The sequence below is a fragment of the Nothoprocta perdicaria genome, unplaced genomic scaffold (assembly GCF_003342845.1).
Source record: "Nothoprocta perdicaria isolate Ctin4 unplaced genomic scaffold, notPer1 scaffold_0, whole genome shotgun sequence".
Taxonomy (NCBI): domain Eukaryota; kingdom Metazoa; phylum Chordata; class Aves; order Tinamiformes; family Tinamidae; genus Nothoprocta; species Nothoprocta perdicaria.
The window spans coordinates 1,107,763-1,135,312 of NW_020454092.1; the positions used below are offsets into that span (position 1 = coordinate 1,107,763).

A 27,550-nucleotide genomic window follows, 5' to 3' on the forward strand; every position below is an offset into this window, starting at 1 on the left:
GAAAAATTAAAACTGCATTGCGTATCTTCTTTGTAATTTTGACATTTCTTTAACCACAAAACAGAGATTCTGTTTAAAAAATCTCATCATATTTTTCACCATTCAAAAAACAGATAATGAACTGAACAAATGACAACTTTAAAATCCTAGGTTATTCTCAAGGCCCCTGGTTCTGTCTGTCTGCCGTGAACACTAGAATCCAACTATGTTCTCCAGAAAAAGGACCTTTAATAATTTGATCAGAAGTTTTGTCATTCAAAAATCAGCAGCTGCTGTTGATTTTTATTTCATGATCAGTCTTTTCCAAGTAAATCATATCTGCTAATAAGAGCAGCAGCTACACCTTTAGCTAACACCTTGCTTGTTGTTTACTTCATTTGAATTCACCCACCCAAAATGCTGGTGACTGGCAGTATGATTTTAAACACAAAACTCATCATCCTAAAATATGTTTTAAACCTCAGAAAAACAAAGTTACTCACCTGTAATTTCAGTGCTTTGAATTAGTCACCACTTCCACATAGCCTTTTTGATCTTTCACACTCAGTAGTATATGAATTAAAGCATAGGAAAATTCCAGGTAAGCTTTCGTTTGAGAAGCTGTAACATATTACTCAGATGAAAATTACCTACTGGGAACAAAATACAGATGAGTTTTCTCACCTATGAACTTGACTCCTCTTTTGAAATTATCTATCCAAGCTGCAAGTGAGTTCTGACATGAGTCCTGTGCCTGTGGAAGGAAGCAGGTAAACATAATGGGGAAATTCAGTGGATGATATTAGAATTAAAAGCTTCACAAAATAACTAATTGTGAGTATCATCTGCCTCAGGATGCAACACTGCAGAAAAGTAAGAGAAAATGCAGAGTGTAGAAAGATAAATTTAAAGCCCCTATCTCAAGAGACAGGAGCTCTGCAATTCTGACAGAGGCAGGAGGGTCTCTGTTGTTCCTGTGCATCTGCAAGCCACCACTGATAATGGCTACAACCCCTCATTTTCTGATCTTCTAAAAGCAAGATGCTTCACTAAGTGAAGAAACAAAGATTTTAGTGAGAAACAGGGTTTACATGTGCAGAAAAGAACTAGGTTCTGTCCAAGGACCACCCAAGGCTTGCTGGCCTTAGATAAAACATACTGTGCTTTTTCCTGGAGTCAGTTATAGTTCTCTTTACCTGGTTTATATGCTTCTAGGGGTATAAAGTTTCAGCTACCAAAAATTATTATTGCAATATTGAGATAATCTGGATACAAAAATTATGCAGTTAGAATCTAAAGGTTAAAGGACTAAGTTAGATCTTAGGATCTTACAACTAAAGTAATAACGTTGCTGAAATACTTTGACTAGGGAGCTAAGGAGGTGGAGGAAGTCAGGAATTTTTACCTGAGATCTGGTTGAGGAAATCACGAGGATTAGGGCGTTGCTTGTGTGGAAGAGGCAAAATCCCCTGCTGAATCTGGGTTAGTAGTAAAATGTCTTTGTCTTTGTGATCCTAATTTATATTGTTTCACATAAACAGCAAAGATAGAGAGCTTACATAGCTGGTCTTTGAATAAAGCAAAAATGTGACAGAGACCAGACTTCAAGAAGTCTATGGTTCAAAATGTGTCATACACATCCTCTTCAGAACAAACTCCCTTCATACTCCTGAAAACAGCTTCCAATCAAAAGCTTTCTAGTTTTGATGAGTGGCCTGTATTTATAAGGAATGGCATTTTAACATAGAAGCTGCCACTGTAGCCAGTATTCATGCTGACTGCTTCTATATTGCAGGCCTTCAATCCCATTGCATGGATTTTAAATGAAAAATGTTAAGTATTGAAGACATGGTAAGATATCAAGTTTATAATTAAGGAAGAGTAAAGTTTAAGACTAAGAAAGCAAGATATGAACAGCCCTGTCATGATAAAAATAATCTAACAAAATTAACCTTGTACTGTTGAGATTATTGGGAAATTCATGGCATAAAAGTAATAAAGATAATCTGCTCAAAGTCATTAAGAGAAAGCTGAAAGAGTGAAAATTTAGAATCATTTTTAGACTTAAATCAAATGATTTCTAGAAAAAAAAGTTTTACAGAGAGTTATAGAAGATGGCTGAATAGGAGCCCTAGGAAAAGCCGGTACAGCCAAATCATATGACCTGGCAATTACCATGACAGTTTCTTCTTTTTCCCTCTTCCAACTAGCTGGAGCTGTGAGACAGCTTCGGATGCAGCCAGTGGGACTGGGAGGATGGAAATCCCTCTTGGCCGTTCCCACCGTTCCACCGCTCTCCTGGCACGTAGAGCAAAGCCTCAAAGCTGGGGAGCGCTGCCACTGCAATCCTAAATCAAAGTGCAAGTCTTTACTTTTCTTTCACTGAATGTTTCTAAAATCAACTTTAATGCTGATTTTGGGGAGAAAACCAACAACAACTGATCACTGACTTGCATGGGTGATAGCCATGGAATCATGTATAAGAAGATTTGGAATTAGCATGTCCCATTTCCTGCCAGGATAGTCATTCTGTAGGCAAGGGGTTATTGAATCTCCATTCTGTTCGACTGCTGCGCCTCCGGCATGGAGTTTTCCACTTGCCAATACTGGTTACCTAATCGTTAAAACGGAACAAGCCTCAGATGACTCTGGTGTCTATATTTTGACAAGTGTGGCCTGTTGTGCCAAGCCAGCTGTACTTAAAGAATCTGAGATGAATTTTGGGCTTATTTATTTTATAAGCTCCAAAATGTATAGTCAACTCCATTTCACTGAAGCAATGATGCTGGCTACAGCTCCTACAGAAATGCTATAGACCTTCAGGAATCTTGCTATAGAATTTAGTTAAGCGAAATTCATAGTGATCCATCCTGAAATACGACACAATCACAGGGGCCTTGGTTAGCAACCAGTATTCACTAGGAAAGCATTCAGAACACTGAACAGACAGTCTGACATTACAATTAATAAAATTGAAAATTCTCTTAAAGGGATTTCATTATTTGACATTCTATATACACTTTTAGAATTCCTTATAATCAGTAAAATTATCTGTAAGTTATTATTCTGAGGGCATTAATATTTAAACAAAAGTGTCAACTATTATTTTTGTATTTTTTCTTTGGCTCACAAATACACTAAAATACCATAAACATTATTTAGAACTTCAGTAATATATAAATAGGATACATTACAAATGGAAGAAAATACAAGACAACTCTTTAGCATGGTAAATCTCTGCATATAAATAAGCAAATATTTCATTTACCTACAATTGAACAGTTATCTTGCTGTAAAACTATTACATTTAAATCCTTTACACAAAGTCATTTAACAATAATATACACAATCTACACAAATTAACCTCTAAAAATACAGCAATAATATACCTTTTACAATGACTCTGCTACAGTTATCCCCTGATGTGACACTAAAGGGGAAATACAACTATTTTACTCAAAGGTGCTGTTAGACACTGCTGTTTTGTATGTGAGAGAAGCACCAACAGTAAGATTTAATACTGTGAAACAATTCTTTTAGCTCCTAGAATCTACATTTTAGAAATATTTCTATATATCTATTTTTATCTGCCAGAAAAATCTGTAGCACATTATCCACATGGTTGTTGAAGGAATTATTTCTCTTAAGGTGGAAAACATGCTGTGGTTGGATCTTATTTCATAACCACATATATATATATTCTATATATATATATTTATATTTATTTATACTGTACATATATACCATGTAGAGTTCTTAAATTTCTATTTTAGTACTTATTTATTTCCTGCTGACTATAATAAGCAAGACCAATGTACGAGTCAATAGTACTTCAACTTCAAGATAACACGTTTTCCCTCAGTAAAATTATCTACCAATACATATATGTTTCAGTATCCTATAGATTTTTTGTTTAAAGATGTTTCAGGAGATTGGAGCTTACAGAAAGAGGATTTCTTTAAAACATGTTCTGCAGAACTGGATAAAAAAATAGCCAGTGCTGGAAAACAGTGAATTAGAGAAATAATTCGACCCCTGTACTACAGCTCCTGCCCCAGTCTCTCTATTTCCTCAATGAGGAAGTCAATGTCAGACTTAGTTGCTGCTGGGTTTGAGATGACCATTCGGAAGAAGTTGACTTTATCCCCCTGAGGCTGATATCCAACCATGGTAGTACCTGACTCCATCATCAGAGCTTTGATTTTCGGGGCCACCTTTATTAATGAAATGAGTAAAAGTAAAAGAAAAAAAGAAACAAACAACAACCAAAAATAAAACAGACAGAGAGAGAGAGAGAGAGAGAGAGAAAGAAGTAAGCAATTCAGAAGCTTTTTGACAGATCAGAAAGGCACGATTTTATATTAAAAAATCTGTAAAAGAAAAAGGGATATGTTACCAGGTCAATATTTAAAGGTCAATAAGCAACAATGAAATCCATCTTTTAATAAATCTCTCTTTTTTTAATCAAATGTACATATAATTTCTTTGTGCTGACTAATTATTCTAACAGGTTGAACAATTAAAATTAATTATTGAATATTTCAATATTCAATGCTGTAATATTTAGGTGACATTAAAAGTACATTGTTCTACTGGAGCATTAAAAAAAAAAGAGATTTTATCATAAGGAAAGATGTTCTCTCTTTTTTTGAAAATATACTCCAATATCAAGTTTTCAGGGACCACTGATGCTTTCCATGAGAATATTATGTATTCCATCAGCTAATTTGCTGAGAAAAAAAAAAAGAAGAAGAAAAGGAGGAAAAAAAACCAACAGAAAAATAATATTTCCTATTAGCATGTTAGTATAAGCTCTGGAAACCCAGGAGTTTTGTAGTCAAAATCTTTACCTCGATTTCATGTTCTTACTTCCAGCTTATAAGGAATAATGTTCCAATGGCCTTAGTATGTGACATCAACTGAGCTCAGTTTTGCTGTCCAGAACATATTTGTCCTGCTTCACTCTCGGCCAGCCAAGGCCGTTTCTCCGGCTCTTTTACTGTTTTGTAGGACACTTTATAATATCCTCTAACATTTAAGAGAACCAAGGCAGACATTTCTTTTCTTTTCTTTTTTTTTCCCCAGTCTCATCCATCTTCCTTTTCTCTCTCTCTCTCTCTCTCGGCAATTTCTTTAGCATTTCACTGGCTTCACCTAGGAATTGCAGTTGTCTTCTGTTGCCTTTCCTGACGCAGCCACAAAATCCTCTACAAAACCTTCCAGGTTTGCCTATTCTTCTGCCTTCCACACACACAAAAAAATTGCAACTCATTTTGACAACTATAATTTCAGTCTTTTGTCTCCTGAATTTACTTCAACACTACTTCTGTCTAAAATGCTACTAGAGAAGCAATGTATTTCATTTCCATCAACTTCTAATTACCATGAGAAGTTTTCCTGGCTTTTTCTACTGTGTCCTCACTTTGCCCATTCCATCATTCCTTAAAATAAATTTATCCCCAAATCCTCCAAAGGATATTGATTTTTACTCAAATGCATTACTTAGTGAAATATTGTGAAGTCCCTAGAGACTAACCAGAACATTAAAAATAAAGACTCAAGAATATGTAGGTTTCCAGGTCCTTTATCTGTTCTACTACTTTCAAACTACTGCTGATATGTTGTCCTTTCCCTTGCTGATATGTTCCCTTGGTCCCTTGTCAGGGACCACTTTTTCTCTAGCTACTTTTGAAACTCACATACACTTCTGGAACCATACAAATGATGCCTAACAAACAATGATGTTTGTTTTGTATTTAGGTCTACAGGAGAAAGAAATATGACTTCTTCCACAATACAAATAGGACACAAGGGGGAACAGGTTTCAAAGACCTTACCAGCAATTGAACGGATATCCCAGAACTTGCAATATGCGTCAACACATATTGTGAATTATTTTTGATAAATGGAGTATTTGGTGTTAAAACAGGAGATTATATTTTTGCATTTAATATAGGCCTCATACCCTGTGTAACTTTTCTCTTCTCTCCTCGCAGTCTGGCATGCCCCTGAGACTTGGCGGAATATACCAGAAACATACATTTGTGTGCTCAGGCTGCAAAAAGAGCAACCAAACACATACATCAGTAAACACAGTAATCACAGTAACAGATCACTCATACTAATAGAGCAACATAGTTTAGCATAGGTATGGCAGTCTAAACATAGTGTTAACTTTGCTGTTTCTGTATGTTAGAACAAAATAACATATTATTCTTTGGAATATTCATATTATTCTTTGGAAACTAAGAACAGAATTTCAACATAGCTGGATTGAAAAACTCTGAGAAGTGTCAAGACTATTTTCAGAATTCCATAGATTGGCCTCTGCCTGCTGGTTAATTGAAAGAAAACTTACCTCTCCTTCAAAAACCATCTCAAATTCTTCTCTGTTTTTGATTTTAGTATAGAGATACTCTGCCAGTTCCAGGCATTTGTTGATCTGATTTTCAAATCCTACTGTACCCTATTTTAAAGAGAAGGTAAATATTAACTATATGGTTATTTTTCCTTTTCTGATGCAATCACCTTTTCAGATAAGCTTCACATGTAAACCAGTTTAGCCATAAAGTGAAACATTCAGCAGGATTTTTTTTCTAATTTAAAAATAAAGGTAATCAATCATTACATAAGTGGCTACATCTGTGCTAGCTGTTATTGATATTTTGATTTTGCTTTGATTTTAAGATAACTTATTATGATAAATAAAAGAACTTTTGATTTTTAGTAGATTTTTAGATCTATTTTTTCCAACTTCCCCAAATACCAAGAATATTAAGTGTTAGCTTCGCAGTCTTTGCTGAATGGCTGTGAGCATGGAATGGAAACTATTTTCAATGCCAGAGAGTCAACTGGTAAACTATTAGACAGGCAATTCCCTAAAAAGCAGGGTTTGTTTTCAGAGTTGCCAAAGCCATGCATGCAAATATAGGGCTAAAAAGACTCTCTGAAGTCATCAAGTCCACACTGCTGCTGCCGCAGGTAACCTACCATAAAATCCTGATGTGAGCGTACAGAATCACCACAGAAGACCATTTTGATGTCCTGCCCTCGCTGCTTTTACTGCAGGACTGTCCTTGAACTGCACTCCTTTAGTGACTTAATTCTTTATTTCACTTTCCAGCTGAATTAACTGATGGCCAATATTGTTCTACAGCTTAAATAGCTCTTGATTTCATACTTACTACCTCTGTGTTTAGAGGTAGTTTGTTAAAAAAAGTATTCTATGAGACTTACAGATGAAATACATACATTTCTAACATTCGAAAGGAACTTTTATTACTTACCTTTGCCTTCCACATCAACCAGAACTTGAAAATGTCCACGTGTCGCCCACACTGTATTGCCTTATCACCAGTATCGTAAGATATATCATACTGTTTATCTTGCTGGAAAAGATATCCTGCACACATTTGATTGCAACCTTGAAGTATACCCTATTGTTAAAAAAATATATTTGAATATATATGAAACTTATATGACATATTTCGTCTGAAACTTTGTACATTAATGTAAGGATTGTATGTCAAATATATACAGAACTTTTCTTTAAAGGACCAGATTATGAAATATGGACCTAGTTTTGAGAAGTAGGATCCATAGACAGTTTCATAAGCTCACTTAAAAGACCCTTAGGAGTAAAATATCCTTAAATGAATTTGGATTTTGAGTTTTCCATACTAACTTCATCCATTTGACTTTTTAAGGTTATTGGGACTCAAGAGTGTATTTTTAAGATTTACATTTTTGATGTGTTATACACTATAATAAACTTATTGTCTCTCAATTCAGTATGTAACTATATATATTAAAAAAAAAAAGTTGAACGTTTCAACTTCATATATTGCCCAGCTTTAGGACATTTTGCATCAGTAATCCTCTAGGCATTCATGAGCCAAACTGAACTTTTTTTTTCTTAAAAACATGAAAAAATAAGGAACTCCACTCCAGGGTTGGGTTACTTCACAACAGCTACTTTTAAAATGATGGAAATTTGTGAATTGCTTCTAAGAGTATATGAGGGAATGTCAGAAAAGCAAATTCTTATATACTACATAGAAATCTTACATATATGACATTTCTAAAGGAGGTTGCATCTTCCCTAGAATATCTTAGTGACTCATTGCAGAAGCTCAAAGACCATTGTTACATCTGATAAATACAAAAAAACACCCAGAGTTCTCATACAGAGAATGATTTTGTCAAAATCCTACAAGAGTTACCATGGTCAGCACGTCGGCCACCAAAGGAAAAAAAAAAAAAACAGCCATTGCTTCCCAGCAATAGATCTCAAAGTATTTTACAAAGGACAGCAAATATCACAGTTCCCAATTTAGAGATGAGTTGCTGAGAAAACCAGTGACAGAACCAGGGCTGAAGCCCCCAGCTCCTACATCCCAGTCTACACATGGGCACCAATTCCTCTGCAGCCATCCTCCGCAGCAGCAAATGACATGCCAGGTAATGTAAATCAACAGGTAAGGTAAAACAGTTGGCACTTCTTTTAGAAGTCCTAACATTATATAATTATCAAGACGAAGGGTATATTTTCAGCAGGTCATAGGTAGGTAGAGAAGGTGTATTAGCATAGCTCTAGTATTGTTATTGGAATATGCAAAGACACACCAGCTAAAAATCTGGTCCCTTAAAAAAGCAGGAGTTGATATTTTGATATTTACAATTCCTTTTTTAACTGCTTAATTGCTAAATAGAAAGCAAACCTTTTCCCGGATGAGAATGGCAGAACACTGCAACAATACTCCCATCATCTTGTGTGGGTTCCAAGTGACTGAGTTGGCTCTGCAAAGGAATTACACATTCAGTAAGTTTGGGAAACAGAAACTTATCCTGGAATAGCTACCTCAGATTTCTGCTTCCATCTGGAAATGTGTGGACCTGTTTTCTCTATGGAGAGTATTAATGTCTCAGATGTCTTCTTTCCCACTGCACTGTCCAGGAAATGAATTTTCCTGGATTAATATTGCCGTGTTAGACTTCTGATTAGTTTTTATTGTTAATAATACAGCTAATTAGTATTAAACTATGCTGATTAGCTGATATTGTAACTCCATCCCCAGAAGACTTCACTTCTAGAAACAGCATTACACAGACTAAGAACAATTTGACAAGTTATATCAGTTCAAGGTCTGATTGGAAGAGGCAAAGAAGGGAACAACCTGAAGCACCAGGAAAATACAGTTCCTCAATATCCCTTCAATAGCTGCTGGAAGAATACAAGGGAAAGGAAAAGACTCTCCTAAAGCTTATCCACTTTTCCAGTTAGAGCTATATGAGGTCTTTTCTATATTAACTTGTTAAAATCATGGATTATTAAAAGACTATAAAACTTTATAGCACATGCCTACTCTTCTGTGTATAAAGTTTAAAACATTTTATGTGTAAGTACAAATGGATTCCTGAGATTAATTTACTGGCCAAACACATGAAATATTCTGTAATTTTAGCAAACTATTCTAGGCAGTTTAATGGGGATGCTAAAATGAATGTTCCAACCTTACACATCTACTGACCTCTTCATTCTAGGTCATTAACTAACAAATATCCCCTTGAGTCCCTGTGCTGTCTAGCGAAGGAAAGTCCATCGTTATATATTTCATAGACTTTACTTATGGGTCCATACAATGTGCTGAGAATTCCTCCTTTCCTCCATGTTGCTCTCAGGGACACAGGCAGAGCCGCAGTGCCTCTATCCAGGGCAATGCGGTGACTCATTTTCCCCGGAGTCTGAGGCCCACTGGCCCCACAGATGGTCCAGGTGTGGTGCCTGCACGAGGTTCAACCTCAGTACACGGGGCCACGGGAAGGGGCAGCCTGTGCCGCGTGTCCGGAGGCCTGCGTGGGCACTGCAGAGCAGCAGGGCATAGTTCACTCGCAGCCTATCCAGAAATAAGGTTAAGAAATCATTTTTTTCTCAGAAACTTAAATTGTAGTTCGCAGGGTGTAGGTAAGAAACAAGAATTTATGTAACAGCTCATTTTCTTTTGAGTGAGCACTACTGTCCAGCTGAGCATATTTAGTTAGTTAGTTTCGAAGTTCCAAACAGAGGCAGTCTAGCTTTCCCAGGAAACACTGGGTTTATTTTAAGAAGAGAACTTCATACTCTGTCCTGCAGAGCAGCCAGAGAGTGTTCTAGCACCAGCAATTCAAGCCCTGCAGCCACAGCCATGTGTCAGGCCCTGTATGTCCATGTCTCTGGGCAGGCCAAGTCCAACCTGAATGTAAGCAGTAGATCCCAGCTGGGATCTGTGACAAACCAGTGTGTGGTGTGAGATTCCATATGATCTGATGCCACTGCATGAGTGACTGGCAGGTCAACTGGACAGATGTTTAAGTGGTTCTGCTACTTCAGAGCTACCTGCTGCACCACACTTTACTTTCCCTCACCAGAAAGGTCCACATGGTTTTTTTCTTCCTTGGCTTGGTTCAGTCCTTCTGCATACTAACTCAGACCATTCTTTATTCTATACTTTTCTTCAATAACTGTATAGGATGCCTACAATGGGGAAAGTTGGTTTCCTCTGTAGAGGGGCTTTGCTCCTTTTTCAGACAGAACACAAGCTTTTTATTTATTGAAAATGACTGCAAATCTCATTTGGGAGAGAAACTCCACAAACTCCCACAGTGCCATGGCTTTACATCTTTGTGTTCCTCCGTCTTCACTGCTATTCTCAAAGCCCTACATGTCATATTTTTCTAACCCTTGCACCTTGGTTTTCTCACATCTCACTTCATTCATTCCCAGATTTGGGATCTGGTCCAAGCTATGCCTAGAACAACCTCCCTTCCCTTTTTTTTTTTGCCAACCAATACCCCTATTTCTCTACAAGTCTGCTGAAAGCTTACCTTCCACTCAGCTGTGCATCTTCTCAGTTGTTTTCTTCTGCAGGACTGTTTTAATCTTCCTGGTCTGAACCTCTCCTGTCTGTCTTGTTTTTGTTTGGTTTACTGTTTAATCTCCTTACTGCAGCAAAGTCATCTTTTCATGCATTTGTGAAGTGTCATGCACCCCTATAACACTGCTTCAGTTATAATAAAACTAATAAGCAGTACGTAGTACCTTTCTATTCCATTTAGTTTATGACGATGCTTTCGGGACATTAAGAGTCCACCTCCCCAAGCAGCCTGGAAGAGAGAGAAAAAAGAAAAGAGTCACTGTTTTGCCTGAGAAAAAGAAAAAAAAAAGAAAAAAGCCTAGCATATTTTAATTTACTCCAGCTCTAATAATAAATATTTTAGTTCAAATATTTGTTTCAAACATTCAAATAAACTAGTATTTTCTTCAGCTACTTACGTCTACATGGAGCCAGAGGTTATATTTTTCACATATATCTGCAATCTCCTGTATTGGATCAAAGGCCCCATATACTGTTGTGCCTGCGGTTGCATTTACAAACAGAGGAATGTATCCCTACAATATAAATAAAAATATTAGTTAAATATAAAATCCAACCTAGCTCAGAAAAAAAAAAGTGAAAATCTCTTTAGAATTGTCGCCATTCTGTTGCCCATTTTCCCATCATAAAATATTTTTCTTCCTGTGTGAAAGACACACATAAGCAACAGTAGAAACTAACAAACCGGATACATGGTACGAACAAACTGGCTATCTTTATCACACTATAACCTCACAAAATTAACTAATCAGAATCCAGTGTTTTGTCTAATCTCTTTCAGTTTGGAGATTGAAATGTTTCAGTAACAAAATAGCAATTGTCAAGTAAAGCTAAATCTACTTTATCTACCATAAAGGGATCAAAGCAGAACAAAGCAATCCAAAACAAAAGCAATAAATGTGGTGTTATACAATCAAAGCAAGTGAAATAAATGTGAACTGCAACTTTAAAGAATGACCAAATATAAAGAGGTTAAAAAAAAAGCTCTAACTTTAGTTGCTCTATACAACATTAAAAGATTTTTCATTACATTAATTCAAAAAGTAATAACGAATACTCCAAATAAAAACAAAATAACGCACTGACTACAGTTACTGATCCTGCAAACTCCAACTTGAATTCTATGGGAATTTTAGGACTAATCTAAATTTTCAAAAGTTTTGACAAAAATTCAAAGTTTGACTAAAATCAATTTTTTACTTTACACAGATTCACAGATTCACAGAATATTTAAGGTTGGAAGGGACCTCTACAGATCATCTAGTCCAACCTTCCTGCTCAAGCAGGCACACCTACTGCATGTGGCACAGGGTGGCATCCAGGCGGGTTTTGAAGACCTCCAGAGTAGGAGACTCTACAACCTCCCTGGGCAGCCTGTTCCACTGCTCTGTCACCCTAACAGTAAAGAAGTTCCTCCTCACCTGGAGACGGAACTTCTTRTGYTYCAGYTTGTGGCCATTWCCCCTCGTCCTRTCGCTGGCCACCAGTGAGAACAGCCTGTCCCCTTCCTCCCTGCATTCTCCCTTCCTGAATTTATACATATTAATCATATCCCCTCTGAGCCGTCTCTTCTCCAGAGAAAACAGGCCCAGCTCACTCAGCCTCTCTTCATACGAGAGATGTTCCATTCCCTAGCATTGCTCGGAGGGAAGCCATGGCCAGATTGGGAAGGCCCCAATACGTCTTTTTAAATAATCTTTTTCTCAAACACAAGGTTTATTCCCAATATTCTCAGATATTCCATGTACTTCAGATACTTTTAATAGACATTTCCAATCCACCTGATGTTCCTGAGCAGCAAGTTGCAAAAGAAAATGAAACCAGAAAATTCAATTGTGGGATGGCATTTTATAATTATATAAAATAAAATATAGAAAATATAAATAAATATATTTTAAAATATAGAGAAATTAAACAGTAAATGGATAGCAAAATATAGAGATGATTGCCTAAAACAATACATAAGTGTATAATTAAACATCTTAAAATATTATTAAAGCGTTCTTAGTTAATGTTAACCCTCAGCCTTTAAAGGGAGAGATAACACATTTTATTAACATGAGCATTAAAGCTCTAATTCTTAGAAACACAAACCTTTTGTTTGGCTTCCAAAATTTTGGCCTCTAAATCAGCTGGTATTATTTTGCCTCTGTAATTATTGCAGAAACAGAAAGACAAAGAAAATTAAAGATTGCACATAGAAATACTAGTTACAGTTGAAATAATTTAATAGGATTTTCTCAACAGGCCATTAGCAGTTTGACACACTGTACTGAACCAGTCTTTAAGCACAATAAAACAAATTTAACAGATGAACACATTTAATATATCAAAACCTACCTTTCATTGCATTTTATCAAAATCACATTGTCTGTTCCAAATCCAAGTGCAGCTCCAGCTTTCTTTATTGAGTAGTGACTCTGCAGCAAAACATATGCTTATTTAATAGTAGTAATTAATTGGCAAAAGATCTTCAAAATATATATCAATAAATTAACAATTAATAGTATCATAAGCTCACGTGTTCCGAGGTGAAAAGAACCAGTTTAGGGACTGCAGCCATGCCTTTGGTTTTGACTTCAGGGAAATACTTGTAGCGTGCAGCCATTATGCTGTACATATTGGAGATAGCTCCTCCTGTGAATGAATGTGTAATAAAATTGTGATTATGAGGAAAAGAAAAAACTTATTAGACCGAAGACAAACATGCCTCTTTTGTGCTGTGCAATGAAATAAATCTCCGAAAATAAATCTCTGGTTGCCTGTCTAAACAGGATAGGGACAGACCCTCTGGAAGGTCATACTGATAGTCAGGATTTCCTATCTCTCTTCCAAATGCTAATATTTTTGCAATGCATTCCTAAAGGCATCCATTTTCATTTTGCTGCCTTTACATGACAGCTTGTTGTTAGCCAGAGTAGCAGAAACTTATCAAATTGACTGGGACTGAAGAAATGTCACATGCTGAGTGGATTTATTCCATTTTATCAAAGATGTAGAGATAAATGCCTAAAGGTAGATTTCTACATCTGAGGTAGTTATTCTAAACTCCCTTGGTAGTCAGTTAACAGAAGGAAGTACTTAGTAGGCTATGATTCAGCTAATCTGTTTTGAAATTTATTTCTGAAGAAGGGTAATTTAGGGAAAGCATCTATTCCTCTTGCTTTATTTACAAAAAGATCCCAGGATAGCTAGCAGAGTTGTACAATGCAGACATCAACATTTATTGAGGCTAATCTTGTCCATAAAAAAACTAAGAGAACTTATTCCTCTGGTATTTCTTCACCAAGAAGAACACTGGGCAAGATCTTCCATATTTTTCTTGCAGAGGTGACTAGCAAACAAGTAAGTGTGCATTCACAGATTTTATACTGATAATCTCAGAAAAAAAAGTGGAGTTTGCCCTTCATCCTCTGACGAAGCCTATTTCTTCCCAACAAACCTAGAAATCTGGAGCTCTGTTAGGTGACCATTTTGTCTACACACAGGCTCCAGGATTTCTGCATGGTTTCATATTTTTTCTGCTACTGCTGACAGCCTTTGTGGGGTGACACTTTGGCCTGCTCTTCAAAAAATCCTGGTTTGGGAACTCATATTTCTGGGAAAATGATACCACAAGATGCGACCAACACCTAGTGGCACTTTACCCAACTGTGCGCCCAAATCCTCATCAAAGTCAGTATGTGATTCTCAAAAGTTGTTGGTCATCAAGGTTTGTGATTGCTCCGCACCTCCAGGTAAAACAGATTAAAAAATAATAGTTACCAAGCTCATAGTGTTTTAAAATGTTGTGCAAGTTTCTGTATAGCCATTTGATATGGTACATAGTCATATAACAAAAGATAAAGAGCATTTTCTTCAACTTTTTGTGCTATGTTTGAACAAAATATATACATCAGATGGGAAATGCCTATTTCTAAAATTTTGACATATCATTTTGAGTTGAAGATATTTCATGAAGAATGTGGGCAGTCAAGCACAGCTTAAGCTTATTTTTATTTTTGAAGTTTTATTCAAACCACCGAGAGTGAAGTGCAACCCACCAGGTGAGAATATCCCATCACCATCTTTATTGGACCATCCAATGATCTCTCTCATCTTTCGAAGTGTTATTTGCTCCATGAGTACAAAAACAGGGGCAATTTCATATGTAAACCTGCACAGACAAAACAACAACAGATTACCAAATACACAATGAATTTCTTGTCTGTGATTCTTAATAAAAATGTTGAAGATTCCTAAAAAAAATCCCATAAATTGAGGGTCTGATTTTCTTTTCTCAAAAAAATAAAATAAAATGAAATCCTCAGGAAGAGAATACTGGCAGTATTGGTCATCAGAGACTATGACTTCCGCTGTCTTTAGCGACTTTTCTATATAATCAACAGAAGACTCGTGCTCACCATCACAGTGCTGGTCATTGTTATGCAAAATGGAACTGCAACTTATTTGTTTGCCGAAGTGCCAATTTCACACTTTTGGAATAAAATATATCCAAAAACTTATGAAAACAGTGAATTTCACTCAGCTAACCTCAAACAAAATTAGAGATATTGAGCTAAGGCTTCAAAATCTGAATACAATTAATTATGTGGATTTATTCTGTTTATCTCCAAGGACAACTTATTTCTAGAATACCATATGATCAATATCTGTCAAGAGTAATTATAAATGATGAATTTCTAATTACCAATTAAAAAAAAAAACAAGACAGCAGTCAACTGTTGTATCCACTTAATGAGGGCAAATGCATTGCATGGTCTAATATGCCATGAGGTCATGGACAGATACATGGATGGAAAGTGACAGTCATACAACCATTTTTGGTGATCAAGGTACATGGATAAATTGCTGCTGCTGTAAATAAGCTCTGGTTGTCATATTAAAATCTTTTTTTTTTTTTTTTGGAAGTAGAAAGAAACTTACTTATCTGAAGACGTTAATGTGTGACAAAGACTGTCTTCTATTTACATCTACACTGCCTAAAACAAATTATTAGTTTTTTCAACAAACCTTGTCCATGTCCTTAATTTATCACAGATACGATAGCAATATTTTTGAAGCATTTAAGAATGAATGCTATTGTTTTCTAATTCTTGCTATTTCTAATTTTGAAAGGCCAAAATACTATTTACTTTGTCTACATCATGATCAGACATGTCAGAGAGCCATTTGGACTGAAGATCTGCTGTTGTAGAAAATTACAAAAAGACAGAATAAATAAACCAGATGGTGCCTCTTTTCTCAGCAGCAAATCTTCTCAGTAGCCAAATTATAATAGTTGATTTTTTTTCTTTTTCCCCATACTACATGTCTAGAATATTTTCCAACCTTTACTCAGGCAGAATGACCAATTGAAGGCAATAGGAACTCAGTACCATATAAACTACTGTAACCTAAAGGAAGATATGTTTAAGTCAACATATCTTTTACATCAGTTTAAATGCATTTTCATTTTTGTCCTGAGAATGTACACTCTGATGCCTACATCCTTGAAGATTTAGAGGCTTATATAAAAAGCATATAGATTCTGGCAAGTTATATATAGATATATAATTGTAAATATAACATATTTAAAATAAAATGTCAAGTGTTCACAGAGGAAATGTTGAATACACACAAAACCAAATAAAATAATACTTATTTATTTTACTAGGTACTTACTTTCTGTATCTCCAAAAACTGACAATCCAATAAAAGAAGATTGTGGATGATTACAGATTCACAGAATCTGTACAAGTGCACTGCTCACTCTTTGTTATAAGTGATAAGGCCAATGCAACTATGTTAGATGAAGGCTGTGTTTTTCCAAATAGCGTTTTGGTGAAGAAATCTCCAAATTATTTGATTTAAATTTAAAGGGTTTTGAAAATGTCACTAAAATATAGAAAATACATTTGGCATGGTAAATAAATCTTTGCTACTTCAGAACCAAACTCCTGATGAAAAGTCCTGATGAGACTTTCCATACAGTTATAGCCTTTACAGGTAATTCTAAGAATTAACTAAAATGGATACCAGCCTCTTTTCTTTGCTAACAGTATATGAATGTCGGCAATGTCAGGCACTTTTTTTTTTTTTTTCCCTTCCCTCTGGTAGTGCCTAGGACTGGCCTAATTTTGCTCTCACCTAAATTCTACAATATTTTTATCAGGACAAATAATTCTGTCTCCTTACTGCCCTGTTTGCCAGTAGGTAAAATGAACAAACAAAGCACTTTACATAATTTGCATGCGTTATCTTTGCATAAGTATAAATACATAATGCAGATACCATCAGTATAATTTTCTCATCTGGTTAACAGAGGACATCAAGGGAATGTTGTGATAATGCTTTCCCTTCCCAACCTCAGCAGCTGGCTGAGGTGAGCATCCATGCTACAGATCTCCAGTGTTGTTTGAACAGCAGCAGCTTCTGCAAATTCCACCTGAAAATTTCCCTAAACATCTTATGCTGATGATTGAGCTGTGAATGTCTTATTGACACATCCTTTCTAAGGAAAGGTTATTATACTTAATTTGATATATTCACGCGACAGTTAAATAGCATTTCATGACAATTTAAAATATTAAGAGCCACCAGTGTTTTGACTACTCAAAATTCATTTGGGAAACAAAATTATTTTTAATTGTTCACATATATATTAAGTATTGTTCATAGCTAGCTAAAGAATACAGCAATGGAAAATGAGTTCCTTATCACAGTCTAGTGCTACTGTCACATTACATGCTTGTCTAGCAGGTCAGAACAATTTCTAGATAAAGGTCAGAACCTGCTCTTCTGTGCTGAACCACTGCTCAAAACAAAAAATATATTCCCCAGAGCACCAAGAGTTGATCTGGCTGTTTACAGTAACCTTCTCTGTTTGTAAATCATATTTTACAAATATCTTGCTTTATCCATATCTGTAATTACTCTGTTATTTTAAAGCACACCATACTGACCCTGATTTGCTGAGGGGATTAAGAAAAGAGAAAGCAATATATTATTTTGCTTTTGGTAAACCCCCATTTAAAAAAAACATGCTTGTAGAAAATTATTTTCAACATGTGTTCTTGCTTAAAGTATAAATGCTCCATACACTCTACAGAACTGTTTAATAAAATACTCCTAAATCCAACCAAAGAAAATTAAAGCAAATTCATAAGGAAATAATTACCCTTGTGAATTGAGTCTCCTATTCTTAATAACCATGGCAATACTTTGAAGATCATCATATTCTCCTGCAGAGCAAAATTCTACTTTACCCTTTCATTTTCATGCTAGTTCCCTGATTGCAAAAGGACAGTCAGGATGACAGTCAAAAGAAATGTGGCTTACAAAAAGCGACAGGCTGTGTCTAAGCAATGCGGTATAGTTTCCTCACATATGAAAACGGTATTTAAATTTCTCATTTGGAAAAGTAATGGAATTTTCACCTTGAATCATGATGTTGTTTTAACAAAGAAAAAAAAAAAGAAAAAAAAAAGAGAGAGAGAGATGTACCTTGTGGTATTTGCTTTAAATTTTAAATGCATGCTATGGTGTTTGTTTGTTTGCTTGTTTGTTTTTTCCTGCCAGTGTTTTACATCTGAACATCTCATATAGATTTTTAACAGAGAACTAATTAAGAGAACAATTACTATATGCTGGTTTTGGCTGAAGCACCTTATGTAGCTTTCTTTATCACTAATGTCACAAAACAGGCACAGCTTGTAAACTACGCGGAGCTGCTAATAATCAGCTCTACTTAATGAACCATTTACTCATGGAAGGGCCAGTAAAAAATGTGTTCATTTTTCCATTTGCAGATATATTTCTTCTGTTCTGCCAATTAGCAGCGTTGAGTCTACATTCCCAAACTACAGATAGGTTTAGATGGAAAGAGCAGAGCTAAAATGCTCAATACAGGGCAACCAGAATACAACCAGAAGTGGCCTCTGTTACCTGCCAAGCCTTGGGCTTGCCAACACATTTTGGGGCAGATGCAAATCAGTATACAAATAAAAACTGGCTAAAAGTTTTTCTCTTTTTTTTTTTTCTTCTCGTGAATTATACTCTTTGCTGCAAAAGTTCAAATTTAGACAAGAAAAATGAGGAAATGTTTTCTCTTTCATATATTTTTGATTTTTTTCACAAAACATTGACAAATTTAGATTGTCAAACAAACTCCTTCGTTATTATCAAATTAAATGTCATTGCTGCATTTCTAATCCCGTTGAAGACACCCAAAAATGACAACTTTGCGAGGAGATGAGCAAGAGAAGAGGAGGTGTCAAGCCCATTATCTTTGAAGTCAATAGGAGGAAAGACAACATAAAGTTCTAAATATTTGTATGCTACTGTTAAGAAATGGATAGCTGCAGAATTACACAATTCTTTAGATTACTGTCTAAGAACAAATCTGTGGGAAAAAAAAAGATAAGTCTAAAAGAAGAGCAAACATTTCATATTATCATATCAGGATAAGCATGTTACACTTACCATGTGCTCCAGGGTATTTGTATATATCAGCGATGTAAAAGAATTTTTTAAACTGTTCAGCTTAACAACTTAAAGTAAAATGTACTTTCTTACACATTAAGAAAAATTACGAGACCCTTTTAGTGAGAAGCCTTTCAGAAGTGAGATTCAAAGGCGGCAAAGAACTCTCTATGATACCGTTCCCGGGCAGGCCGGGGGCTGCGCTTACATGTTGGTGTTGGCTGTAGACGTGAGCCACTCGCCAGCCAGGCCGATCATGTCCAGTCCCGTGGAGAGCTGGTTGAAGAAGCGGGGGTGACCTGCAAGGTGACGAGAGCGGCTCAGTGCCCGCGCAGCCGCCGCCAAAGGGCGGCCGGGGCCGCGCTCTGCCCGTGCCGGTGTGCGTGACGGGCTGACGTCCGCAGGGTCCCCTCCCAGACCTCTCCCTCCCCTGGGAGCGCAGCCTCTCTTAGCGTTAAACGTCTGGTGAGCATAACGAAGAAAAACTGCAAATCCCGCGTCGTTTATGTCCTCATTTACCTAATGATACTGCTCCCCAGAGAGAGAGCAGCTCGCGCTCCGTTAAGGGAAGGAGGCTCCGCCGCCAGCCTCAGTGCTGCCGGGGCCGACCGGGCGGAGCGGGCACCTACCTGTCCTCACACCGTACTTGAGCGTGTCCCGGCAATCCACCAGGATCTGCTCCAGGGACTCGGGGTTGTCTGAGAGCTCCAGGTTGAAGCCCTCCATGCCTTCCAGGAGCTGGTGCGGGTGGTGGAAGTCCAGCACTTTGGTGGACCTGTCAAACGTTTTCCTCACGTAGTTGAGGAGGATGTCAACGACCTCGAGCAGGAACTGCATGGTCTGCTCCTCACCATTCTTGGCGGGCAGCAAATCTGCGGGCAAGAGCGCAATGAGTGGTGCCAGGCCCGTCCCGGCGGGCACAGCCCAGGCAGCAGGGTCCGCATCTGCCCGAGATGGGCCCATTTCTCCCACCCACACTCCTCATCAGTGGCCCCTGCCAGCAACCCGCTCTCATTGCCGGTTTACTGAGAGGAAAACTAAGTGGGAAATCATTCTGCTTTTAGAGGCGAGTGCCTCCAGGGGAATTACTGCACCTGAGCTGGAGCGAAGCAGCCCACAAGTCTATAAAATCTAAAATGGGAGATCTTAACCAAGCATGCACGCAGTTTCCTTAAAAGTGGCCAAGCAAAAGCGAGGTGTGAGCACAGCTGCGCTTCCATGGGAAGCACAGGCAGACACGTTAAGGGATGAACCTGATCGGGGCAAGCAGGAGCTCCACAGGGTGCTCACCTCGGGCATAGAGGTTGGAGAAGTCCGTTTCGGTGCGCCTGAACCGGCCTTCCCGCTCGCTGTTCTCGCAGGCCAGTAGGCTCTTGGAGGACTGCTTCTCCTTCAGGGAGCTCACGAGGCGGCCCTTGTCCTCCAGGCTGTTGGTCCTCTGCAGGAACCCTACATTGTTATTGCAAGGAGCACAGGTCAGAGTTTTCTCGCTTGCCAGCATGTTTTGAAATGTCTACAGCAGCTCTCTAGACAACAGTGCAAAGTGGTGTTTGCTCTGGATCTAGCTAATGAGGTCAGGAATAAGAGTATTTATGGAGATTATTTGCCTCCAGGAGGCAGAGCTCAAAATGCCATCAACTGCAAGAACCCAGCCATGCAAAAAACAAATTTTCGTCATTTAGTGCAGTGGTAAATTCTTATTAAGTCGATCAGACAGATTCCACTTCAGTAATCAGCCACTGGAAGAGAGTTCAGGATAAGTCAATGCTATTTCAGCCTGCAGGCGAAGTTTATGGACCCAGCAGACAGGGGCAATGATGTATGATTGAAATGAGGGCCACTTTCACTTCTCTGGTGCTCTCGCGCGCAGGAGCCCTGAGCGCTCTGCGCCCCGCGGGACTCTCCGGGCGGCGGAAGCGCCCGCAACCCCTTCTCTCTGTGCCCGGGACCCCGCACCCCAAGAGCTGCCGCTTCCCCTCCGAAGACGGCTCTGGTGCCAACGCCGCAGTGCCCGGCGCCTCCTGCCCTGCAAGGGGCCGGGCAGCACCACGCGGGGCAGGAACGACCCCCTGCCTGAGCTCTGAGGTCGGGGAATGGGGGGGGAGGCGGGGAGGCGAGTGAGGAGCGCGGGCCGGGGGCGCTAGCAAGGCGGAAGCGACACTTCACAGTTTTCATGATTTCTTCCGTTAAGGCTGCTCAGCCGCAGTTTCCCTTTACGCTTTTAACGACGGTAACGAAAGGTTCGGCTTCCCCGAACCGAGCTGGCACTACTGGCTATGCCTCGGAACCGGCCTCTGAGAACACGGCGGGGCGGCCCCGCTCCCCCGAGTGCCAGCACCGCGCCGGGCCGGGCTGGCCGGGAGGACGCTCCCTGCCGGAGCGCGAGGAGCCGTCGGGCGAGCTCGTCGGGGCCCGGCCGGCCCGCGGGAGCTCGGGATGGCGCGCGGCAGCTCGGGGATGTCGTACTCAGTGCTGCGCTGTAGCAATAGCCTGCTGCTCAATTCTGTTCCCCTATGATGCTCTCAGAAATATAAATTGCCAATCCAGAAAATTAATGCAAGTCAATCTCTCTTCTTGCTCAGATTAGGAGCAGCCATTCCGGTTTGATGAAAATTCGTAGTTTCGTTATAATTACTTGTGACGGTTCCTGCAACAAATCACCCGCTTCTTCGGCAAGCGCCGTTTTCCCGCTCACCAGGTGCAGCAGGGCCTTACGGCCGGGAGCGGCCCAGACACCCCCTCCTCCGCAGCCCCTTCGTTCTCGGGGCCTGCGGCCTCACGTTTTTCCCCCAGCCCGTCTTTCCTCACGGCGCTCGGGGGGGGCAGGAGCCAGCAGGAGAGCTCCGCAAGAGAGACATCAGCCGTGCGACAGGCAGCCCGGTTCAGAGCCGCCACCGTCGCGCAGCGCCGGCAGCGCCGTGGGGCGATGAGCGCGGCTGCCTCCCTCGTCGGGGGCGTTAACGGGGGCGACGCGGGCGGCGGTTCGCGGCTCTCCTCGCGGGTGCCCCCCGCCGCCGGAGGCACACGGGGCTGTCGGAGCGTGTCCCTATTAGGGCGAGCGCAGTCCCGCTCAGGGCCGTTTTCATTGTTTGCACTGAGAAATACCGCGCTTTTGAAAGCGGCGACATCTCCTGTATCCCAGCGCGACCACGAATCCTGCGTTGGGAACAGCAGCACCTGCAACTCAGGACTGACCCCGGAGAGGCGAGTCCAGCGCCTTCCCCGGCCCTGCCGCGGCCGGAGTTCGTGCCCCCGTCACGCGCAGAGATGGTCGCTCCGGAGCTGTCTGTAGGGCCGGGAGGCGCCGCCCGGGGCGGGGGCTGCAGACGCCCCCGGGCCGTTGTGCTGTGTCAGGTGGCGCCGCGGGTGCCCCAGGCGGCGGGGTCGGGGTGAGGGATGCGGCGCCAGCCCCCGGAGGAGCCGCCTTCTCTCTGCGCTCCGTGGCGCTTCCTACAGCCACGTCGAAAGCTCCGCGGCGGCCGCGCTCCTCGGACCGGCTCCGCTGTCGGATGGAGAGGAGAGCAGCTAATCCTTATCCGCCCACTTGTTTGGGGAGAAATGATGCGTAAATCCCGAGTAGGTAATTGCCGAAAATACCAAGCACACGATAATCAGGAGCAGACAGAAGGACGCACCGTATGGTTCAAGAGCTGAAGCCCTAGTTAAAGCTACTTTCGGCACTAATCCGCATGGAAAGGCTAGTTTTGAGGTGTCCACTTTCCTGCAGCATTATAACTCCATAATCTGGAGGCTTTGGGGTAACGCCTTGTGAAAAGTAGGGACGAGAGGTATCGATCGCCATCGTTAAACGTCGGCTTGTTCACATCTGTAATTCGGAATCACTCCGGGCACTTGAGCACTTCACACCAGAGGCAGCGCTCCCTGCGCTTTGCGGGGGCCAGGTCCGAGCAGAGGCAAATCATCGCGGCCTAAGCCCCACGGCCAGGGCAGGTATTCCATGAAAAGCCAAGGCAAACCAAAGGCGGAGTAGGGAGAAAAGGAAAACCGAAAAACTCACACAGCGACCCAACTTTCGACCCAGGTCGAAGGCGAACACGACTTCGTTATTCATTTGGCGTTCCCTTCACAATGCCCTCCAAAACATTTTTTTCTCTCTCTCTCTCTCTCTTCTCCTCTCTTCTTCCCTCTTTCCCCCCACCCCACTTTCTCGAATCCCAGAACGTTTCATTTTCGCGCTTTCGATGTAGGTCCAGAGCTGTGGGAAGGGCGGTGGGGCGGCCCTCCTCCGCAGCCCGGCCCCAGGCAGCGGTGCGTTACTCCATCAGTTCTGCTCGCCGGGCTAGATTAAAACGATGATGAGGAGCCCGTGGCCCCGGCCGCGAGGGGCTGGCGGGGAAGCGCTCCATTAAACTCAGAGCAGGAGCTATTTATAGAACCAAACGGCTGCTCGTTAATGTCGCCTGCGGGTGCCAATGAGCTCTCTAATAGGCACAGGATTAAAATATTTTGCAACCTGGTTCTTCATCAGTCCTAACGTTCTTGTAACAAAACGCATGAATAAATGCACTCCAACTAAGAGGGGCTTCGCTCGTCTCTTTGCTTGGGTAAAACGCTCATTTCTGTTAGGAAACAGTGGTCTCCTTCCCCCCYCCCCCCCCCCCCAATAAAAGCCAGCGGGGGAAACGGGAAATCATTTCTATTCATAAGGGGCGCAGGCTAAGCGAAACGGCTCTCTCCATCAGGAAACTGAGATTTGCCTGTTTGTCTCGCAAAGCGAAGGCGCTCCAGAGGAGGAGTGGGGAGACAGCTTGTTATCTGCAAATGAATCTCTGCTGTACGTCGCAACCTGCCCGCGAGTGTTTCCCCGCATCTTGGGCAGCGGCTGCCAGCGCTATCTCTCTTGTGCAGCGAGCTGACATGTTGCTCTTAATAAGGACCCCGTTAATCTTTTCCCCGCCAGGAGATCTGTATTTTCCAGCCCGATAAGGCTGAACATTTCCAGACGGCGAGTGCTGGCCCCAATCCCGGCTCGCTTCTCCCCGCCGCCCCGCTCGCCTGAGGGGCGGCGGGGCGCGGACTGGGGTCGCCCTGGCCGTCGGGGCCTCGGCGTGGACGGCAGGGGGCGCCCACGGCCACGTCGAGCCCGCCTCGAACGGGAAGGGATGGGAAAAGAAGGAAAGGGAAAAGATGGAAAGGAAAGGGAAGGGACGGGGGAGGCGGCGGCGCGAACTTACCGCATATCTTGAGGCCGATTTTCCGGGTGCACCCATGGGCCACGCCGCACCACGTGTCGTAGGCTGGAAGAGAAGGCAAAGAGGGTCCGTAGGGCAGTGGCCCCGGCAGTCTAGCCCCGCGTCGCCCCCTATTTCCTGACGTCCCCAGCACCACTCATGGCCCCAGCGGCTGCCTGGAGAGTTTCAGAAGAAACGGCCGCCTTCCAGTGGGCTCCATGTCCCGGGTCAGTACCTGGCTCACTCAGGGCTCTTTGTCTCTCCGCTGACACTGAAGTGACACGTTGCCCGTCGGGAAGAAAGGGAAAGGTGTCTGGGACCAGAGCATCTAATAATTTACTGGCAAGCATCCAGGGAAATAGCAGCTTAAAATAAACTGGCATGAAATGGGGTCGCCGAAGAGTTCAGGAATTAATTGGGTGAGAAATAGTATTTGACTAGATGATGGAGCCCGTCCGGCTGAGGCGCGGCCCGGCGGTGGAGCGCGGGGCCCCGCCGCAGCAGGGCCCGGTCCTGCCCGGCAGGAGCCCCGGGGCGGCCCCTCCCTCGCGCCGGGGGCTCCGGCCGTGCCCAGCAGAGCGGGCAGCGCAACGCGCCAAACCCGCGCCCGGCCCGACGGGGCGCCCGGGGCGGCGGGAGGCACCCCGGGGCGGCGGGAGGCACCCCGGGGCGGCGGGAGGCACCCCGGGGCGGCGGGAGGCACCCCGGGGCGGCGCCGCCGGCAGCACCGGGACGGGTGCGCAGGGGCGGCCCCCACCGGGCAAGGAACAAGGGCAGGGACCGCTCCCCTTCCCTGCCCGCTTCCTTCTTCTCTCCCACCCCCCCACTTTTTTTTTTTTTTTTAATGGCTAATATCGCAACGAAAGACAACAGTCTCATCATCCTCATCGGAAGGAAAAAAAAAAAAGAAAAAAAAGCTGTTTTTCGATAGAGTGCTGCCTGTCGCCCCCTCCCCCTATTTTTTCCAGTTGCAGAATAATCACAATAACGACGCCGCTGTTCATGCCTCAGAGCTCCGGCAGCGCTCCCAGGCTAAAAGCCATTCCCCACTTCGCGGTGCCTGACAGCCTTTCATTTCTTACCGATGCCCCCTCTTTGTCTCTGATGCTTTATGGCATCGAACCTCTTTATTCATATATATATATATATTTTTGGTAGACGGCTGTCTGTATTGTCGAGCCAGGGCTATAAACCGACTCTCCATCCACCTGCAGCAGCCTCTGCTTCCCACTCGCACCTCAATAACTCAAGGCAAATTCAGAGCAATTAGGAATACAAGGCCTTAAAAGCTACAATTAGCATCCAAATTTCACTTGATTATAGGCTTCATCTGAAAGGCAGCGGTTGCATTTGCATTTATAAAATGCAAGGCGGGGGGGATGCTCTTTAAGCTGATATAACTTCACCCTTTAACCAATCCATATTCTCCACATCGAATCCTCCGATTTTTGACCATCCGGAGGCTTCGCTTTGTTGCCATCCCCCTTGGCTGCGGTGGGAGCTGAAGCTGCCGGGGAGGTTTTTCCCCCGCCCAGGTTTCGCTCCGCTCTGCCGCGGCCGGGACGGCGCCTCCTTTGTGTGCGGTGCCCTGCGCACCTGGGGGGCGGCCCGGCCCGCATCTCCCGTTTCCTTCGCAAATCGGCCTTTCCCAGCCGAGCCGAGAAAGCCGCCAAGGGGCTTAAAACAAGAAAGAGAACAAAACCTACTTGTGGGTCGCAGATTCGTTGGGGTGGGGTCCGGAGCGTCGTTGGAGGACGATGGAGCGGAGGAAGCCATCGGTTCAGAAACGCGTCGCTCCTCGGAGCCTAGCTTTGCCTCCGACGCTGCTCCGAGGGGCGCCCAGGAGAGAATCCCCTGCAAGGGAGAAAGGCGGCTTTAGGGTCCGCTCCCTCGGCGGGGCGCCCGGGGCCCCGTTACGTGCCAGAGGGCTGGCGGCTGCGGGCAGCAAGGAGCAATTTCAGTCCCGGCGAGGCGGCAGCGGGGGCGCGGCCGACGGGCGGCAGCCGGGACGGGACTGGACCGAGCGGCAGCGGCGGGGAGATGGCGGGACGAGCCGGAGCGGGTGCCGGGGCGCCGCCTCCCGCGCAGCGGCGCTCGGCGGAGCGCAGAGCCCGGCGCAATTACATCAATGAGGGAGGCAATTACGCGCCTCGCCTCCAATTGGAACCAATTTACAAAGCGGGCTCTGAAATGAGCAGCGCTGCCAAGCTGAGCCTCCTCCCGTGCCCCATCGCCCAGGGCTGAAACGCGCGGCAGGCGCAGCAGCAGCGGGGAAAAGCGACAAAACAGCAAGACATACATGGCATTCAAACATTCAAGGCACTCAAACGCCCAGCAGGGCTCTCCGGTGCAGGTAGCGTTAGTGGTAGAAACGCAGGAGGAGGCAGCTCTGAGGAAGATGCCGGACTAGCCCTGCTCCGCGCCGCTGGTTCCCGGCGGACACGACACTCCGATAACCCAAATTGGTCGCTGATCGAGAACGACCGAGCCAGTGTTCCGTTCCTCTCTTTTTCCCTATGGCTGCCCGAGATTTATTTTATTCTCCTTTAAAGGAAGTCAAGGTCACAGTAACGAATGAGCCCGTTCTTTGTTAGCTGGTCTTCAAAAACCGGTAACTACTAATTCGTTTTCGTTGCTGGGCGGATTTACGCCCGCGTGAAAACCCAATGGATTGAGGGTTTCAAAAGGAAATAGGTATCTTACTATTTTTCGTTTTTTAAAGAGAGAATGAAAAAAATCCAACCAAACAAAAAGTAATCCTACGGCAGGAGAGATCTGCCAGACAATGCCTGAAAGTGGAGTAACAGGTTAGCTCAATGTCTAGGCGCTGGCTGTCTCAAAATGCCCGTTCTTCCTCTGTGGCTATGGCAGGGACCACAATAGGTTTTAAGGAAAACATATCCACATCTTCAAAATGCATCTCCCAAAGGCTTGAAAAATAGGATGTGGTTTAGAGGAGACTTACCGAGGGACAAGCGGACCGTTCTCGCTCCTGGCGTGCAA

The 27,550-nt window shown here is 42.6% G+C and overlaps 1 protein-coding gene across 2 annotated transcripts; it reads right to left on the minus strand.

The window, feature by feature from the left end:
* Positions 1-290: 290 nt before the first annotated feature.
* On the minus strand, positions 291-27,550 carry GAD1 (glutamate decarboxylase 1). 2 transcript variants are annotated; one of them, XM_026045838.1, is made up of 17 exons: positions 27,513-27,550; positions 26,254-26,401; positions 24,551-24,613; positions 20,646-20,804; positions 19,985-20,227; positions 19,564-19,654; positions 14,936-15,048; positions 13,414-13,529; positions 13,233-13,312; positions 12,987-13,041; positions 11,291-11,407; positions 11,057-11,121; positions 8,700-8,778; positions 7,266-7,415; positions 6,338-6,445; positions 5,945-6,034; positions 291-4,193 (listed from the first exon to the last, which is right to left on the minus strand). In XM_026045838.1, exons 2-17 carry the CDS (start codon positions 26,321-26,323, stop codon positions 4,020-4,022), a joined length of 1,773 nt encoding a protein of 590 aa, XP_025901623.1. In that variant the 5' UTR covers positions 26,324-26,401; positions 27,513-27,550; the 3' UTR covers positions 291-4,019. The 2 variants fall into 2 exon arrangements, with proteins under 2 accessions (XP_025901623.1, XP_025901704.1); XM_026045919.1 differs by lacking the exons at positions 291-4,193; positions 5,945-6,034; positions 6,338-6,445; ... (7 more) ...; positions 14,936-15,048; positions 27,513-27,550 and adding an exon at positions 26,847-26,881 and having other exon boundaries at positions 19,560-19,654.

Coding starts and splice junctions, on each gene's coding strand:
- GAD1 (XM_026045838.1), bottom strand. CDS start 26,323: ATGGCTTCCTCCGCTCCATCGTCCTCCAACGACGCTCCGGACCCCACC. Junction 24,614..26,253: donor AACGAATCTGCGACCCACAA/GTAGGTTTTGTT, acceptor CTTCTCTTCCAG/CCTACGACACGTGGTGCGGC. Junction 13,042..13,232: donor TTGATAAAATGCAATGAAAG/GTAGGTTTTGAT, acceptor CAATAATTACAG/AGGCAAAATAATACCAGCTG.